The following is a 19,012-nucleotide window of genomic DNA, read 5'->3' as shown; positions in this document are numbered from 1 at the left end:
TAAAAGGCGAAGAGTTACGAAGGTGACTAAAGGTTTTTATTGACTAAATAACAGAGCCCACTCTCGTGGGTGATCCGATCCAAGCAGGAGGAATACCAGCCAGTCGCTCACCTTTATACCTGGCCTGGTGGGTGGAGCCAAGGCGGAGTCGGCAGTGGTCATCCCAGGTATAGCAGTGTGGCAAGAGGCGACCTCGTACCGTGATACAATAGTGGTCAGTGATACAGTTATAACGAACAGTGGTGAACAGTGCTAACTACTAACAGTGATACGATAGTGAACGTGGTTTACCACATTCACCCCTTGTTTAGAATTAAGTCCGGCGGGGTGAAGTGTACTACCAATTCTGGTAGGTCAGTCTGTCCGGAGGCTTCGTAAGCCTCTCCGATCGCCGCAGCGGTGGTGTTGCCTTATCCGGTGCTGGTGCCTTATCCGGTGTTGATGCTGGTGTTTGCGTGGTCGGCGAGGGCTCGTGGGGTTCCGGCATGCCATCTACCTGGACTGAGGTTGGGGGGGGTGGTGGCGGTGTTTCCGGATCGGCTGAGGGTGCGAGGTCTCGTAGGGAGACAGTGTCCTCCCGCCCGTCTGGGTACGCCACGTAGGCGTACTGGGGGTTGGCGTGCAGGAGGTTCACCCTCTCGACCAGGGGGTCCGTTTTATGGGTCCTCACGTGTTTCCGCAGCCAGACCGGCCCCGGGGCGGTCAGCCAGGTTGGTAGAGTGGTTCCCGTAGTCGACTTCCTGGGGAAAACGAACATTCGTTCATGGGGGGTGGTGTTAGTGGCCGTGCAAAGTAATGACCGGATGGAGTGCAGCGCTGTCGGGAGGACTTCTTGCCAGCGGGAGGTTGGGAGGCCCTTAGACTTTAAGGCTAAGAGGACGGCCTTCCATACCGTCGCGTTCTCTCTTTCCACCTGACCGTTACCTCTGGGGTTGTAGCTGGTGGTCCTGCTTGCTGCAATACCTCTCTCTAGGAGGAATTGCCGGAGTTCCTCGCTCATGAAGGAGGAGCCCCGGTCGCTGTGTATATAGTTCGGGAACCCGAACAAGGCGAAGAGGGCATTCAGGCACTTAATGACCGTGCTACTGGTCATGTCGGGGCAGGGGAAGGCAAAGGGGAAACGGGAGTACTCATCAACGATGTTGAGGAAGTACACATTACGGTCAGAGGACGGGAGGGGCCCCTTAAAGTCGATGCTCAGGCGCTCGAAGGGGCGGGTGGCCTTGATCAGGCTTGCTCGGTCCGGCCTATAGAAGTGCGGTTTGCACTCCGCACAGGTCTGGCAGTTCCTGGTCATGGTCCTGACCTCCTCGATGGAGTAGGTCAGGTTGCGGGCCTTAATGAAATGGTAGAGTCTGGTGACTCCGGGGTGGCAGAGCTGGTCGTGGAGGGTCTGAAGCCTATCGATATGCGCGCTGGCGCATGTCATTCGTGAAAGGGCATCAGGGGATTCGTTCAGCTTGCCTGGCCGGTACAAGATCTCATAATCGTAGGTGGAGAGCTCGATTCTCCATCTCAAAATCTTGTCATTCTTGATTTTGCCCTTCAGCTTGTTATTAAACATGAAAGCCACCGAACGCTGGTCGGTGAGGAGGGTAAATCGTTTGCCTGCCAGGTCGTGCCTCCAGCGCCGTACTGCCTCCACGATCGCCTGGGCCTCTTTCTCGACCGACGAATGTCGGATCTCGGGGCCCTGTAGGGTCCTTGAGAAGAAGGCCACTGGCCTCCCCTCCTGGTTTAGGGTGGCGGCTAAGGCGAAGTCGGATGCGTCGCTCTCCACCTGAAAGGGGATGGACTCGTCCACTGCGTGCATCGTGGCCTTGGCTATGTCTCCCTTAATGAGGGAGAAGGCCGCGCACGCCTCCTCCGTGAGGGGGAAGGAAGTGGCTTTCAGGAGGGGTCTGGCTTTGTCCGCGTAATTGGGTACCCATTGGGCATAGTAGGCGAAAAGCCCCAGGGTTCTCCTAAGTGCTTTAGGGCAGTGGGGGAGGGGTAGCTCCATGAGGGGGCGCATTCTTTCTGGGTCGGGGCCGATGATTCCGTTCTCCACTACGCAGCCGAGGATGGCAAGGCGCGTGGTGTTAAACACGCATTTCTCCTTATTGTAGGTGAGGTTCAGCCGTTGGGCCGTACGGAGGAATTTCTCCAGATTCGCGTCATGTTCCTGCCGGTCGCGGCCGCAGATAGTGACGTTATCTAGGTAGGGGAATGTAGCCTGCAGTTCGTTCTGGTCAACCATCTGGTCCATCTCCCTTTGGAAGACCGAGACCCCATTAGTGACACCGAAGGGGACCCTAAGGAAGTGGTATAGGCGCCCATTCGCCTCGAAGGCGGTATACTGGCGGTCCTCAGGGTGGATAGGGAGTTGGTGGTAGGCCGACTTCAGGTCGATGGTCGAGAATACTTTATACTGTGCAATCTGATTGACCATGTCAGATATGCGGGGGAGGGGGTATGCGTCCAGCTGGGTATATCTGTTTATGGTCTAGCTGTAGTCGATGACCAGGCGGTTTTTATCGCCGGTCTTTACGACTACGACCTGGGCACGCCAGGGGCTGCTGCTCCCCTCGATAATGCCCTCTTTCAGGAGGCGCCGCACCTCAGAGCTAATGAAGGCTCTGTCCCCGGCGCTATACCGCCTGCTCTTGGTAGCGACGGGTTTGCAGTCAGGGGTAAGGTTAGCAAACAGAGAGGGTGGCGGGACCTTGAGGGTGGAGAGGCTGCAGGTGTTACGCGGTGGGCGGTTTAACGTTTGCTGGTTGTTGACTGTGAGTGGGGGGAGGGGTCCACCGTATGCTAGGGTTACGCTTTGGAGGTGGGATTGGAAGTCCAGCCCTAGTAGGACGGCAGCGCAGAGATGGGGGAGGACGAGGAGTTTAAAGTTTTTATACTCCGTGCCCTTAACCGACAGGGTCACGACACAGTAGCCGCTGATGTCCGTGGCGTGGGACCTCGATGCCATCGAGATTCGGCTGCGCGTTGGTAGGACAGAGAGGGAGTAGTGGCTCACCATGTCTGGGTGGATGAAGCTCTCCGTGCTTCCGCTGTCGAACAGGCAGGTCGTGGCGTGGCCGTTCACTTTGATGTCCATCATTGACTTGGACAGATGGTGCGGGCGGGCTTGGTCCAGGGTGACGGAAGCTAGTGTGTAGCTGAGCGAGTCGTTGTCATCTGCGGGCGAGGCGGTCGGGCGTGGTGAGTAAAATGGCGTCTCCCACGAGGTAGGGCCCCATGAGGCACTATTGGGGTCGGTTGCCTTAATCAAAGATGGCCGCCCCCATGACTCATGTGTGGGGATGCTGGCCTCAGTTGCCCTAAACAAAGATGGCCGCCCCCATGACTCATGTGTGGGGATGCTGGCCTCAGTTGCCCTAAACGAAGATGGCCGCCCCCATAGTTCGCATGCGGCACTGCTGGCCTCTGAGGATCCGCTCCTGCAGGCCTTGGAGAAGTGGCCTTTCTTCAGGCAGGTTTTACATATGGAGTTCTTGGCTGGGCAGCGCGACCTCGGGTGCTTCTCCTGGCCACAAAAAAAACAGCCGGCGGCCCGATCGCGGATGCCCGATGTCGGGGCCGGTGCCGGGGGTGGCGGGGCCGGTCGGGTCCGGGACGCCGACGCAGAGGTAGGTCCCGGGGGCGGCGCTGGGAAGGGTGCTGTGGTAGGGGTCGGGCCCGAGTCCCAGGGTCGCGAGCAGTACCTGGTGAATGCTTCCTGATCTTGGTGGGCCACTTCCAGGGAGATAGCGAGGGCTTCAGCTTTTTCCATGCTGAGGTCTTTAGCTTCCAGCAGTCTTTGCCGTGAGTACTCGGACCGTAGGCCTTTCAGGAATGCGTCGCGGATATTATCTTCAGTATTTTCGGCTGCCGACACCGATTTAAAGTCACAGTTCCTGGCGAGTGCATATAGCGCCTGTGAGAATTCGGCTACTGATTCTCCTGGCTGTTGCGGCCGTGATCTTAGGAGGTGCCTAGCGTACATGTAGTTTACCGGGGTCCGGTACTTCTGTTTCAGCAGGTTGATGGCGGTCTCGTAGGTAGTCATGTCCTCGATGAGAGTGTATACTCTCGGGCTCAGTTGTGCCTGCAGGACACTTAGTTTGGATGCCTGAGGGACGCTGGATTCTCTCAGGTATGATTCGAAGCAGACCAGCCAGTGTTTAAAGTCTGCGGCTGAGTTTGCTGCTCGTGGGTTCAGGTCCAGGTACGGCGGTCTGAGGGCTCGCAGCCAAGCTGGCTGGTGTGGCTGTGCTCCTGGGAGCTGCGCTGGTGGCTCCTCCGCCGGTTGTGACTCGTTGTCGGACATCATTAAATTTAGTCAATAAAATTGATATACCTATCAATTCCTCCAATAAAAGGCGAAGAGTTACGAAGGTGACTAAAGGTTTTTATTGACTAAATAACAGAGCCCACTCTCGTGGGTGATCCGATCCAAGCAGGAGGAATACCAGCCAGTCGCTCACCTTTATACCTGGCCTGGTGGGTGGAGCCAAGGCGGAGTCGGCAGTGGTCATCCCAGGTATAGCAGTGTGGCAAGAGGCGACCTCGTACCGTGATACAATAGTGGTCAGTGATACAGTTATAACGAACAGTGGTGAACAGTGCTAACTACTAACAGTGATACGATAGTGAACGTGGTTTACCACACCCGCATAGCCACATGCGTGCAGTCAATGGCGCCCTGCACCATGGGGAAGTCGGCGATCATCGCAAATCCGACTGCACGCTGCTCCTGCCTCTCTAGGGTCATGGGGAAGGAGATGAATTGGTGTCTCCTTGCGAAAAGGGCATCGGTGACCTGCCGGATGCAGTGATGCACGGCGAACTGGGAGATGTTCGCTATGTCCCCAGCAGCGGCTTGGAAGGAGCTGCTTGCATAAAAGTTCAGAGCCACCGTGACCTTCACTTCCACCGACAGAGACGTCCTGCACATCAGCTGTGGACGCAGATCTCTGTGAAGCAGCTGGCAGATCTCTGCAACCACCTCCCTTCTGAAGCGCAGCCTCTTAACACAATGCGCGGCAGTCATGGTGAGATAGGACACCTGCTGGCGGTATTCCCTGAGCGGGTAAGGCATACGTTGCCGACGCCTGATGGCCCCTCTGCGTCTAGGCATGGCTGCCCCTCTCACACAGCGTCTGCGAGCCCTTCGCACATAATGCTGGAACTGAGGGTTGGAACCCCATGCAGCCTCCATAATATACTTGCAAACAGTGAAATCACAATGAGTCAAATTTCCAAGCTCTGGCCAGAAGCCAAAAATACCTCTCCTATGTTGGCCCAAATCAGTAAGGTCTCTTCCTTGGTCTCTGTCCAGAAATCCGTAGCACTAAAGTCATTGCAGCAAAATGGCTGGCCTTTATAGTTCAGTCTAAGTGCCCTTTAATTAGCGCTCCCCGAGGCCCGCAGGGCCTCTGCTGCGTTCCACTTCACAGTTCTTAACAGCGCCACGCCCACATTGGGCGGGCGCCACTGAGGTTCCGGTTTGGGGCGCACAAACGGCGTTGCACGACGAAATGACGTCATAAGCTGCGCGCGCAGCTGAGCGCGCGCAAACACTTTGCGCCGGCGCTAAATGTCAACTGAAGTTGGGCGTAGGCGCAGATCGGTCTGCGCCCGGGCGCTAAGTGCCTAGCGCTCGAAATCTACTCCTCTTATGGCGCTAACGGCTGGCGAACGCAACTGAATTTCTAGGCCATATTGTTTTTAAAAAAAATGATTTCGAAAGTCATTAACTTATCTAATCTCATTAATTTTCCTACCTTTCCCCGTTTTTCCAGGTAGGCCTCAAAGCCTCGGCCTCTCCTCCGCACCCACGCCTGAGCTAGGCACCTCCCGGCCCCACTCGAAGGCTGGAGGGGCGGGCCTCAGCCCAGCGCCGCTACCTTACTAAAGGGTGCGCGCGCGCGCAGCAGGAGCAGCGGAGACGCGGCGTCTCTCTCTCTGGCTCGGCCGGGGGGCGGGGCTTGGTGAGCGTCAAGGGTTACCCTGGCAACCGGGCCCGCCGGCCGTCTCGCACAGCCGCAATCTTGAAGCCAGCTCGGGAGGCCGGTGCTCGGAAGATCGCGCCTCCGGAGTTCGGTGCTTGGTTGGTGGGGGGGGGGCGAGTCTCGGGGGGGCCAACCTCGGGAGTTCGGGGGGTGGGGATCAGGGGGCTCGGGAGTTTGGGGGGACGGGGATCAGGGGGCTCGGGGACTCTCCCCCTTCCCCTCCCCTCCTCCCTCCTCTCCCCCCCCTCCTCTCTCCTCCTCCCTCCTCCCCTCCCCTCCCTCCCCCGCTCCTCTCTCCTCCTCCCTCCTCCCCCTCGCCCCTCCCTCCCCCCGCCCCTCCCCCGCCCTCCCCTCCCCCCGCCCTTCCCCCTCCCCTCCCCTCCCCCCCGCCCTCCCCTCCCCTCCCCCTGCCCTCCCCTCCCCCCCGCCCTCCCCTCCCCCCCTCCTCCCCCCCTCTCGCCTCCTGCCTCCTCCCCTCCCTCCCCCCGCCCCTCCCTCCCCCCGCTCCTCCCCTCCCTCCCCCCGCCCCTCCCTCCCCCCCTCCCCTCCCCCGCCCTCCCCTCCCGCCCTCCCCTCCCCTCCTGCCCTCCCCTCCCCTCCCCCCTGCCCTCCACCCCCGCCCCTCCCCCCTCCCCTCCCCCTCTCCTCCCCCTCCCCTCCCCTCCTTCTCTTCCCCCCAGTCGCTCTCTCTCTTCCCCCCAGTCGCTCTCTCTCTTCCCCCCCAGTCGCGCTCTCTCTTCCCCCCAGTCGCTCTCTCTCTTCCCCCCCAGTCTCTCTCTCTCTCTCTCCCCCCCCCAGTCGCTCTCTCTCTCTCCCCCCGCCCCCCCAGTCGCTCTCTCTCTCTCTCTCTTCCAACAACAACATGCCCTCGAAAAAGCCTCGGCACCGCCGGGCACTTTAGCTAGTATATATATAAAAAGATGCTCCATTTGTCTGTTTCCTGCAAAACAACAAATAAAAACACAAGAGGAATGCAAGATACATTATGTCCTTGTTTGTAAGTAACTATCTTTAGTGAGGAAGAAGAAACACATGAATGTTTTTCTGGGAATATTGACCAATTTCACTGCTGACAAGCCCATCTCACCAGAATACAACTCCGGATGACAGGTCTGACTTAATACCACGTACAAACTGTCATCAAATAGCACATTGTTATATTTGGCTGTCAATTCCCAGGGCAGATGCTCAGTGTTCATTCTCAACACCAGAGAGATACAGATAAAGGCGGCCATTTGGTTCCTTTTTGCTCCTCCCACCATTATGTCCAGCTGTTCCTAAGTGATTCCAGGGTGTTTTGCCTCAAGATGTGGACTCAAGCCCCACTCCAGAGACAAGCATATAATGGGCCAACATTTGCGATCAGAGGCTTCCTGCGGGCGGATGCCTCCGACCTGCAAAACGTCCACGAAAGTAGCCCGGGAGGAATGGCGGTTTGCGATCCGGGGCCTCTTGGAATTCTTGACAGATCGCAAGTGCCAGGTTTCAGCGCATGCACTTCATATGCCTAAACCCAGAACTTGCGCGGCCCCTACGGGCGTGTACACACCTCGTATGCACCCACGAGGATCGCAAAATATGGACCAATATAGGCTGAGATAGTGCTGCACTGTCGGAGTTGCTGTTTTTCAGATGAGACGTTAAACATCTGCCCTCTCAGGTGGACATAAAAGATCCCTTAACACTATTTGAACAGGAGCAGGGGCATTCTCCCGATGTCCTAGCCAGCATTTATCTCTAAACCAACATCACTAAAAAAACAGATTATCTGATAATTTATCTCATTGATGTTTGTGGGATTTGTGCATAAATTGATTGTCACATTTCCCTACATTACAACAGTGACTACATTTCGAAAGTACCTCATTGACTGTGAAGCACTTTGAGAAGACATGAAGTCGTGAAAGGCACTTATATAAATATACAAGTTCTTTCTTTCCTTCTTTTATTTTTCCATATAATTGATACCCACAATGGTGAAATTTGATATGAGTAAGTTGCTTTAAACAGTCATGGTGGGTTTTCAATTAATTTGGAAAATGCACAGAAGCAACTGTGAGGGAAGAATTCACAGAACTCATAGATGCTCACCGTTGTAAACCGAGAGAGATCGGGGTCATGTCCTCAGAGCGAGGACGTACACTCCAGCTGTGGCATGCATATGGAATCAGACACTTGGCTCTGGGGAAGCACTGGTTGTGCACAGCAATTTCTCACAAGGCACAGCTGAGATCATTGGCCCAGAAATCCAGGTCAGGGGCTTCCTGCGGGTGTAAGCCCCCGACTTGCACTTACCTTGCGCGCCAGCAGTTGAGCTCTAGGGCCCCGTGGAATTCCGCTCCGGGGCCTGGCCCAGCTGCCGGCGCACTGTGCTTGAGTGTCCCAGGGGCGTAGTTAGTGCGATGCGTCCCCTGGGATCACGTGAGCCATGGGCAGCCAATCGGAGCAGGGAAAAGCCCATTCATAAGATTGACAGGAAGACCTGTGAAAACTTATGAATACTACGGGCCCCAAAATAGCAGTAAACCTTCAAATAATTTTTTTTTTAAATCACACTTTTTAAATAAACTATAAATTACATTAAATAACTATTTTAAACAATAATTTAAATTTTTGAAAAAAATAATTTTATAAAAAAATAGGGCTAAAAATAAATTTACCTTGCTTTAAAGTATTTAAAAATAATAAACCTGTGGAAAAAATGTTTTAATTTTAATTAATTGACCACTTACCTTGTAAAAGGCAGGCCTTACGACTGCTTTTTAAATGTGTAAATCCTGCAGGCTTAACCTCGCGTGAAAACCTGCAAAAAAAAACTAAGTTCAAAGCGCACGCGCAGCCTCCCCCGTGTGATGAAATATTTCCATTCATCACTGCCTGTGACTGAGATCGGTTTCAGTGTCATTTCCCTTCCCCCAGACCTCATTGTATTGTGTACTGGAATGTGCTGTATTGTATACTGGAATGTGCTGTGTGTAGGGCTCCGCCCATACCTGGCCCCGTTTGTAAGCTAGCTTCAGTCTAGCCCCAATCTCCAGAAGGACGACATCTCTCTCACTTACGTGTTTCGTTCTAAGTTAATAAAAACCTTGTTTTGTTCTGCTACCTTCGAGTCTCGGAATTATTGAGGCACATCAATTTTATTAACTTATTTTTTCAACACTATGGATCAACTCCTGAAACCCGAACGTTTGGATTTGGATCAACATGCTCCGGACGCATCAGCACGCTTCGGACACTGGTTTGAGTGTATGGAATTCTTCCTGGACAATTCCGCAGCCGTCAAAGACGCTACGGACGCTGCAAGGATGAGACTCGGAATTCTGCGGAATTGGGTAAGCCACCGGGTTTACCCCCTCATCCAAGACGCCGAGACGTACCTGGCCGCCTGCGACATCTTAAAGGCGCATTACCAGCAGCCTACGAATGAGGTGTATGCTAGGCACCTGCTCGCCACCCGCGCACAGCGACCTGGGGAATCGGTGGAGGAGTTCCTAAGCACCCTGAAAATGCTTGGCAAAGACTGCAAGTGCCGAGATGTAAAAGCCACGGTGTACACTGACGAGCTTGTTCGCGATGCCTTCATCACAGGCCTCAGCTCCACTTACATCCGGCAAAGACTGCTGGAAAAAACGGGGTTGGACCTGAAACAGGCTGCGGACACCGCGCGATCCCTGGATGTGGCCCAGAGAAACTCGGATGCCTACTCTTCAGCCCGCGCCATCCACGCCGCCACGTGTGCACCGAGGGCGCCGCCATCTTGGAAGGCATCTTCCCCGCCCGACAGCCCGACACCGGCTGGGCCCCGCTCTCTCCCCAGAAGCCCTACGACAGCCGCGACGCGTCAGGGACCCAACTGCTACTTCTGCGGGCAGCCAAAGCACACCAGAAACCTGTGCCCGGCGAAAGACACCACCTGCTTTAAGTGCGGTAAGAAGGGGCACTTCGGGAAGGTGTGCAGAGGGAACACCGCCGGAAAAACCGCCACCCGCCGCGTGTGCGCCGTGGGAGCGGCCATCTTGGACGCCATCTTGCCCGACCTCGTGGGGTCCGCCATCTTGTGAGCAGACAGCGTGGACGCCATCTTGTATCGATCAGGGCCCTACAGTGGCATCGGTCACAGTGGACCAGACCAGGCCGCACCCGCTATCCAGATCAATGGTGGACATCGAGGTAAACGGGTGCCGGGTTAAATGCTTAATTGACAGTGGAAGCACGGAGAGCTTTATCCACCCAGAACTGGCACAACAACTCTCCCTAAAGGTGGTCCCTACTCAGGGTACCATCTCTATGGCTGACAAAACCCAGACATCGACCATTCTGGGTTACTGCACGGTACAATTGTGCGTTAACGGAACTGTATATGATAATTTTAAAGTATTAATCATGAAGAACCTATGTGCGAGCGTGATCTTGGGCCTGGATTTCCAGTGCAACCACCAAAGCATCACGCTCAAGTACGGTGGGTCCCAGCCGCCCCTCACAGTGTGCGGTCTGGCTACCCTGAAGGTAAAGCCGCCTTCGCTATTCGCGAACCTTACCCCTAACTGCCGGCCAATAGCGACCAAAAGCAGGAGGTACAGCTGGGAGGACAGGCGGTTTATCGCGACCGAGGTAGACAGGCTCCTGAAAGAGCGCATTATTGAACGCAGCAACAGCCCGTGGCGCGCCCAAGTGGTAGTGGTAAGGGGTAGCGAGAAGAAACGGATGGTGATCGACTATAGTCAAACGATCAACAGGTACACCCTACTAGACGCCTACCCGCTACCCCGCATATCAGAAATGGTGAACCAAATCGCCCAATACCGGGTGTTCTCCACCATCGACCTCAAGGGAGCTGGTGGTACGCTGACTATCAGACCAGAGGACCGCCCGTACACCGCCTTTGAGGCGAACGGACGCCTCTACCAATTCCTCAGAGTCCCCTTTGGGGTGACGAATGGGGTCTCGGTCTTCCAGAGGGAGATGGACCGCATGGTCGATGACCACCACTTGCAGGCAACCTTCCCCTACCTCGACAACGTCACCATCTGCGGTCACAACCAGCAGGATCACGACTCAAACCTCGAGAGGTTCCTGAAAACCGCACAAAAACTCAACCTCACCTACAACGAGGACAAGTGCATTTACAACACCACGCGCCTCTGCATACTAGGCAGCGTGGTGGAGAATGGGGAAATCGGACCAGACCCCGACCGATTGCGCCCCCTACGGGAGCTGCCCCTGCCCAACACTCCCAAAGCCCTGAAAAGATGCCTGGGGTTATTTTCTTATTATTCCCAATGGGTCCCCAACTACTCCGACAAAGCCCGCCCCCTCTTGAAAGCATCCTCTTTCCCGCTCTCTGCTGAGGCCCACGCCGCCTTCAAAAGCATTAAGCAGGATATTGAGCGGGCCACGCTACAGGCAGTGGACGAGAACACTCCATTTCAAGTGGAAAGTGATGCGTCTGACTTCGCCTTGGCGGCCACCCTCAACCAGGCGGGGTGGCCCGTAGCTTTCTTCTCGAGGACCCTCCAAGGGCCCGAGATCAGACACTCCTCCGTGGAAAAGGAGGCCCAAGCCATCGTGGAGGCAGTGCGCCACTGGCGCCACTACCTAGCCGGCAAACGCTTCACCCTACTTACCGACCAGCGGTCGGTAGCGTTTATGTTCAATAATAAACAGAGGGGGAAGATTAAAAATGATAAGATTCTTAGGTGGCGGATCGAGCTCTCCACCTTCGAGTACGACATCATTTACCGGCCAGGGGCCCTTAACGAATCCCCCGACGCCCTCTCACGAGGGATGTGTGCCAGCGCCACCGGGGATCAGCTACAGACCCTCCACAACGACCTCTGCCACCCAGGGGTCACGCGGCTGTTCCAATTCATAAAGTCCCGTAACTTACCCTACTCGATTGAGGAAGTTCGGTCCCTGACCAGGAACTGCCGCACTTGCGCTGAGTGCAAGCCTCGGTTCTACCGCCCAGATAGAGCCCACTTAATCAAAGCTACACGGCCCTTTGAGCGGCTCAGCTTAGATTTCAAGGGCCCCCTCCCGTCCGTCGACCGCAATGTTTACTTCCTGAACATTGTGGACGAATACTCCCGGTTCCCATTCGCCTTCCCCTGCCCAGACATGACCAGCGCCACGGTCATTAAATGCCTCAACAGCCTGTTCTGCCTGTTCGGTATGCCGAGCTACATCCATACGGATAGGGGGGCGTCCTTCATGAGTGAAGAGCTACGCCAGTACATGCTGTCCAGGGGGATCGCCACGAGCCGTACCACCAGCTACAACCCCCGGGGTAACGGCCAAGTGGAGTGAGAGAACGGGACAGTATGGAAAGCAGTCACTCTAGCTCTAAGGACCAAGGGCCTCCCTATCTCCCGCTGGCAGGAAGTCCTCTCGGATGTGCTCCATTCGATACGGTCGCTATTGTGTACGGCCACTAATACCACGCCTCATGAACGAATGTTTGTCTTTCCCCGGAAATCCACCTCAGGCGTATCCATGCCGTCATGGCTCTCCACCCCAGGTCCGGTACTCGTGCGAAGGCATGTGAGGGGCCACAAGACGGACCCTCTCGTGGAGCCAGTACACCTACTCCACGCCAACCCCCAATACGCATATGTCCGGCACGCCGACGGAAGGGAGGACACCGTGTCCATAAAAGACGTCGCCCCAGCCGGCATCGACAACAACCACGGCAATAGCGGCAACGACGATCACAGCAACTCTTACCCACCCACTACTCTTTCATCACCCCCGGAAGAACACCGACCAACGGCACCCCCACCAACTACCCCTTCAACAACCCTGGCGGCACCCCCGGCAGAGACCCAGGAGGCTACCGGGGACACCCAGCCGACACCCGCGGCACCGCAACAGCCACGTCGGTCGCAGAGGACTATCAAACCCCCGAACAGACTAAATCTATAGAAGGGGTGAATGTGATGAAATATTTCCATTCATCACTGCCTGTGACTGAGATCGGTTTCAGTGTCATTTCCCTTCCCCCAGACCTCATTGTATTGTGTACTGGAATGTGTTGTATTGTATACTGGAATGTGCTGGAATGTGCTGTGTGTAGGGCTCCGCCCATACCTGGCCCCGTTTGTAAGCTAGCTTCAGTCTAGCCCCAATCTCCAGAAGGACGACATCTCTCTCGCTTACGTGTTTCATTCTAAGTTAATAAAAGCCTTGTTTTGTTCTGCTACCTTCGAGTCTCGGAATTATTGAGGCACATCAATACTGGCACAACACCCCGCACACGTGTTCGACCTCTGAACCCCTTCGTTCAGAGGATCGGAGGTGCCGGTTTCCCGCGCATGCGCAGTGCATGCAGGAAACCGGCATTTCCATTCGGCCTACAGGTGAGTACCCCGTGCGTACTCACCCGTGGAGAGCCGAATTTCTGGGCCATTACCTCAATGGGCCAGAAATTCGTGGCCAAAGGCGTGAGTACGGTCGGGGTACTCACGCATCTGGCCGTTGGAAATGCCGGCGTTCAGCATGCACAGCGCATGCGGGGAACGCCGGCATTGCCAGACCCGAGGTCTAGGCACAGCGCGTGCGACTGCACAGGCAGCGCTTGCGCAGTGAACTTTGTAGATTTCATTCATGGATTCAGTGAGGGTAAGTCCTTACAAGTTACACTTGAAAAAAGCAGGTGTAAAGTTGTTCCAAGGCTGCGGAGGAAGATATATTTTATCGTGGAGCTTCTGAAATGCAATATTTTTGTTTGGGAAAGGGAGGGAAGTTATTTTAAGAAATTTTAAGTAATTTTTAAAGTTTAAATTTTTTTTTTTAAACGGGTTTTCAGAACGGTCGGTAGAAGGAGCAATTGTGGCTGTGTGAATGGAATGTGAGAATGAGTTATGTATGTATGTCCACATATATTCCTTTACGTATATGTATGTATGTTTTATATTCCTTTACTAATGTGTATGAATGTATGTTTTTAATTATGATTTTCCAATAAGTTACTTTCTCTGAAAGTCATAATTAAATAATACATTCATACACATAAGTAAAGGAATATATACATAACACGCAAAGGAATATATACAGACATACATACTTTCAGAAGCTCCACGATAAAAAAATATCTTCCTCCGCAGCCTCTGGAGCAACTGTACCCATGCTTTTTTCATGTGTAAGTTGTAATGACTTGACCTCACTGAAAGCATGAATGAAAGCGGCGAATTTTACTGCGCACGCGCTGCCTGTGCAGTCGCATGCGTTCTGCCTCTGAACCCCTTCGTTCAGAGGACAGGAAATGCCGGTTTTCCCCACATGCACTGTGCATGCTGAAAACCGGCATTTCCTCTGGCCAGACGCGTAAGTACCCCGACCGTACTCGCGCATTTGGAAGGGAATTACTGGTCCAACATTTCACATGTCAATAAAATGAAAAATTTAACAATTGCACGATTTGCCCCCTCGCACCTGTGACTGAGGGTCCAAGGAGGTGCATTGCGCAAGAGGTCATCGTCGTACGTATCCTCACACTGTTCCCTTTGGGGAACTGTATGAAGTGATGGAAGGATTTATGGCCGTGATTAACGCTCATTCCGTGACCGTAACCATCTTTGAACCAGCCATTAGGGTGGTTAGTCCTATGGCGTGAGGGTTTTATGGGCTCCCACAACCCATCTGAGGGGGGGGGGGGGCCACCCACACCCACGGACGCAAGTATCCCGCTGGATGTCCACCCAGAATTTATAGTTGGAGCTCCGACTCCACTTGCCGGGACTGTCTGGAGTGGGGTTCGAAACCCTACTCCTTCTGGCCCAGCGGCGGGGATGCTTACTGCTACGCAAAAGGCCCACTCCGCACAAAAGGTGACACCCATACGTTTCCTGCGCCTTTTCCCTCCCCGTGACTGGAGCCCTATGCTGCCACTTGAAAAACCAAGCTATCATCTGCCCTTTTTGCGGCGCCTTTGACTTCTCATTACCAATGATGAGCAGGCGCTGCGCCTCCACCTCCTTGAGGAGATTGCTGAGGTCATCATCAGTTCAATTGTGAGTTCTTTTAATGCCGTGAAGTGTGCTCATTCCATCCATTTCACGTTGCTAATCGGATTGGGCCTTTGGCATAGCGGTAGGATCCCCGCCGCTGGGCCAGATCAGGGTAGGGTTTCGCACCCCGCTCCAGACAGTCCCGGCAAGTGGAGTCGGAGCTCGGGCTCTAAATTCTGGGTTGACATCCAGTGGGATATTTGCGTCCGTGGGTGTGGGTGGCCCCCCCTCCTTGTATAGCTTGTGGGAGCCCGTAAAACCCTCCCGCCATAGGACTAACCGCCCTAATGGCTGGTTCAAAGATGGTTACGGTCACGGAATGAGCGTTAATCATGGCCATAAATCCTTCCACCACTTCATACAGTTCCCCAAAGGGAACAGTGTGAAGACACGTATGATGACGACATTGCTAAATAAATAAATGGAATTCAAAAAATTCTTTTAGGGCTTTTAAAAGTCTTTAAATTGCTTTAATCTGTTTAAAACTACTTCAGATTCTTCAAAATAATGCAAACATTTTTAAAAGTTTATAAAAGTTACCAAAATCTTCAAAAAACTTCCAAAAACCTATTTAAACTGCTGCTTTGCATGTAAAAATGCTTAGCAGCTTGACAGAAACATTGGGGGCGTGTCCTGCTACAATGAGACCTTAAGGGGCGTGTCTCACTTGCACTGCACGCTCCAGGCTTCGCGCTGGCTGCACTCCTGGGCGGCGTGACGTCATACGCTGCCCGGGATTCTTCTGTTTGAAACACCAATTCCAGGCGTCCCTGGAGCTGATCGGCAGGAGCGCAGGGTAAGTGCATATACGGGGCTTGCACGCGCGGCAAGCCCCGTTCACGAATTTCTGGCCCAATATATGGAGGACTGCAGGAGTCATAGAAATTCGGCTCTCCACGGGTGAGTACACATGGGGTACTCACCCGTAGGCCGAATGGAAATGCCGGTTTCCTGCATGCACTGCGCATGCGCGGGAAACCGGCACTTCCGTTCCCCTGAAAGAAGGGGTTCAGAAGTCGAACGCGTGCGCAGGAGAGGCAGCGCGTGCGCATCGAACTTACGTTTTTTTCCAGGTTTCTCCAGGAAGGTAAGTCTCCAGAAGTTAGACATGTAAAAAGCAGTCGCAAGGCCTGCTTTTTACAAGGTAAGTGGTGAATTAATTAAAATTAAAACATTTTTTCCACAGGTTTATTATTTTTTAAAACTTTAAAGAAAGGTAAGTTTATTTTTAGCCCCGTTAGAAAATAAAATTATTTTTTCAACAATTTAAATTATTGTTTAAAATAGTTATTTCATGTAATTTATAGTTTATTTTTAAAATGTGATGGTTTTTAAAAAAAAATTATTTGAAGATTTAGTGATGTTTTGGGGCTTGCAGTATTTATAGGTTTGACAGCTCTTCCTGTCAAATTTATGAATGAAGCATTCCCTGCTACCATTGGCTCTCCATGGCCCATGTGATCCCAGGGGACGCTTCGAACTAACTGCGCCCCTGGGATACGCAAGCACTGCACGCTGGCAGTTGGAGCAGGCCCAGGATCGCAATTCCACGGGGGCCCACAGCTCAACGGTCGGCACGCTAGGTAAGTGCAGGTCGGGGGCTTGCACCCGCGGGAAGCCCCCGACCCGAATTTCTGGGCCGCAACTTGTTTAACACTACATGCACAATGCATTGGGACTTCAACACGCTGCTCTTACACCATACTTTTCAATGTTATTAAAAGTCGGATGAAACAAAACGGGTTAAACAGAGAAGTCCAGAATTTGTCAAGTGTTGAGTTCTGTGACATGTTGCTGTGTTGGTCAATAACCCAAGGCTTACCTATAACAGTTCTTCTTTTACTGTTCAGTCCAACCATAGTGTGGGAAACTAAGCAACTAACAGCTACCAAAACCTCAACCAGGAAAAGTTGTTGCCAATGTCCACGACCCCACAACACATAAGTCAGTATCTCTATGCAAAAACAGCAGTCCTCTGCCAGGATTGAAAGTGCTATCAGCTGAATGAAGTGTCAGCTTGTTTCGCTGCAAGCACTTTCCATCTGAATCATAAAGCAGTGGATTCAAGCCTTACTCCAGGACTTGAGCATGTAATCTAGGCTGACAGCTCAGTGCAGTACCTAGGGTGTGTTGCATTGTTGGAGATGGTGTTTTCGGATAAGACATTGCATCAAGATCCCATCTGCTTGTTGAGAGCAAGAAGTTCTCTTAGTACAATAGCAAAATACTGCAGAAGCTGGAAATCTGAAATAACAACAGAAAATGCTGGAAACACTCAGCAGGCCAGGCAGCATCTGTGTTTCTCTCTCCTTGGATGCTGCCTGGCCTGCTTAGTGTTTCCAGTGAGTTCTCTTAGTATCCTGGCCAGCATTCATCCCTTAACCAAGACTGCAAAAACAGATTAACTAGTCATTCATCTCATTAACTGTTTGAGACCTTGCTGTGCACGTTAGCTGCCACAGTGACTGTACTTCCAAAGTAGGTCAGTAGTTGCGAGGCACTTTTGGATGTCCTCAGGATCTGATTTGGTGATATATAAATTCTTTCTTCTTTCTTTCTACAGTAATTGAATTTGCTTTAAGCTTTTAGACAGGAATGCAGCTGGATAAGAAAGGTATTTTGAATGTTCTACCAAGGCATGTATATCAATACTTCCTTTTCAAGAATTATGAAAATGCATCTAAATTAATTTATCAGGCCTGTGACTATTGCAAGTTTACGTAAAGACAGGTTGTGAAGGAAAATAGATAAAATGTAGATTTTTTTTTAAAAACACAAAAATATGTACTGTACCACATTATAGTATCTGTCCCATTGGCTTGGCCCATAACATGAGAAGTAATTTTGAATATTTCAAAGGGGGGGGCAACCCCACTGACTAGATGGGCCTATTTTGGTATCAGTCCATCACACTGCTTCTGCTAAAAATCAGCTCAAATTGAAAATGCTATGTAATATGGCCCAACCACTTTACACTGTCACACTGCAACATAGTTATGTTAGTATTGCGGTACAGCTGCACGGAGAAACTCAAGGAACCTCAGAATTTATTAACACACAGGAGGGAACGAGTTTCTCACCTCCTCTGTCATCTGATCTCCTGAAGCCAAAGCCACCCTTCTCTTGCTTTCTGCCTTCTGCTATGTCAACCCGCAGAGATCGATCACCAAGAAGCTGTGGGAAAAGAGTGAATATGTTTCTTCTGTGGCATCTACCTTTTGCTTTTGCACCTTTTAATCAGTTTAATCACAATCAAGCTAAATTCCATCGGGCTAAACTTGCTTTATAACTAATATTCTTCTTCACTTGTTATACTCCACTGTCCATTGACCCAAGCTTTTATCCAATGTGCTATGGGATGAGAAGTGTCGAAGACTGCTTGTGGGTGGGCAGCATACTGTTAAAATATAATTTCTTTAAAATTGCCACTCAGTCCAGCAAACCCATGTCCTCCAGCACTGTTTGGATTTCCCAGTGGGATTACATTTATCCATGCCGTGCTCTGGGGCCTGAATCCCGACACACCGATGGAATGAAAGTCTCTGCCCTCTGCTTGCTAACAGTGTCCTACACCAAATTCATTCTCACCCCAATTTTTACTGGATGACAACACCGCCTGCTTATAATACAGCACAAATTGCCTCACAGGTCGCTCTTTGAGGTGATTCAAATACCACTGGATGTTAGAAGAAGTTAAGTTGGCTACCTGGGAAATGTCCTTGTTTATCTGGATCTGCTCATAAAAGTCTCTGAAATGATCAGGTGTTTCCTTATGAACTACCCATGACCTGTGGAGCAAACTTTAATTAAAGGATGATGGCCATTTCACATTTAAAAATAGCAGCTCTAGCCCAGGAAGTGAATCAGAAACTAACAAGTCAAAATGGTAGGACTGCAATGGATGATAGGCCAGAAGGGCCAAGTCTGTATCTCATTCTTTGCCAAAAATTTGTTTTAGGCTTTTGATAGTCTGAAGGAAGGAGAAGGAATCTGCTGGAGAGAGGTTTTTCCTTTCCT

The 19,012-nt window shown here is 52.3% G+C and overlaps 1 protein-coding gene across 3 annotated transcripts in view; it reads right to left on the bottom strand.

Moving 5' to 3' along the window:
* eif4h (eukaryotic translation initiation factor 4h) overlaps positions 1 to 19,012 on the bottom strand; it is a 106,000-nt gene that overhangs the window by 35,024 nt on the left and 51,964 nt on the right. For all 3 annotated transcript variants that reach the window (XM_085964200.1, XM_085964202.1, XM_085964201.1), the window contains exon 4: positions 18,076 to 18,169. In XM_085964200.1, coding sequence (XP_085820326.1) covers positions 18,076 to 18,169 — 94 coding nt within the window. The remainder of the gene's footprint in view (positions 1 to 18,075; positions 18,170 to 19,012) is intronic.

The sequence above is a fragment of the Somniosus microcephalus genome, chromosome 22 (genome assembly GCF_052327205.1).
Source record: "Somniosus microcephalus isolate GS21.2 chromosome 22, FLI_Smic_1.0, whole genome shotgun sequence".
Classification (NCBI taxonomy): Eukaryota; Metazoa; Chordata; class Chondrichthyes; order Squaliformes; family Somniosidae; genus Somniosus; species Somniosus microcephalus.
Note: the sequence above shows the minus strand (reverse complement) of the source record. Positions and strands in the feature narration are given on the sequence as shown.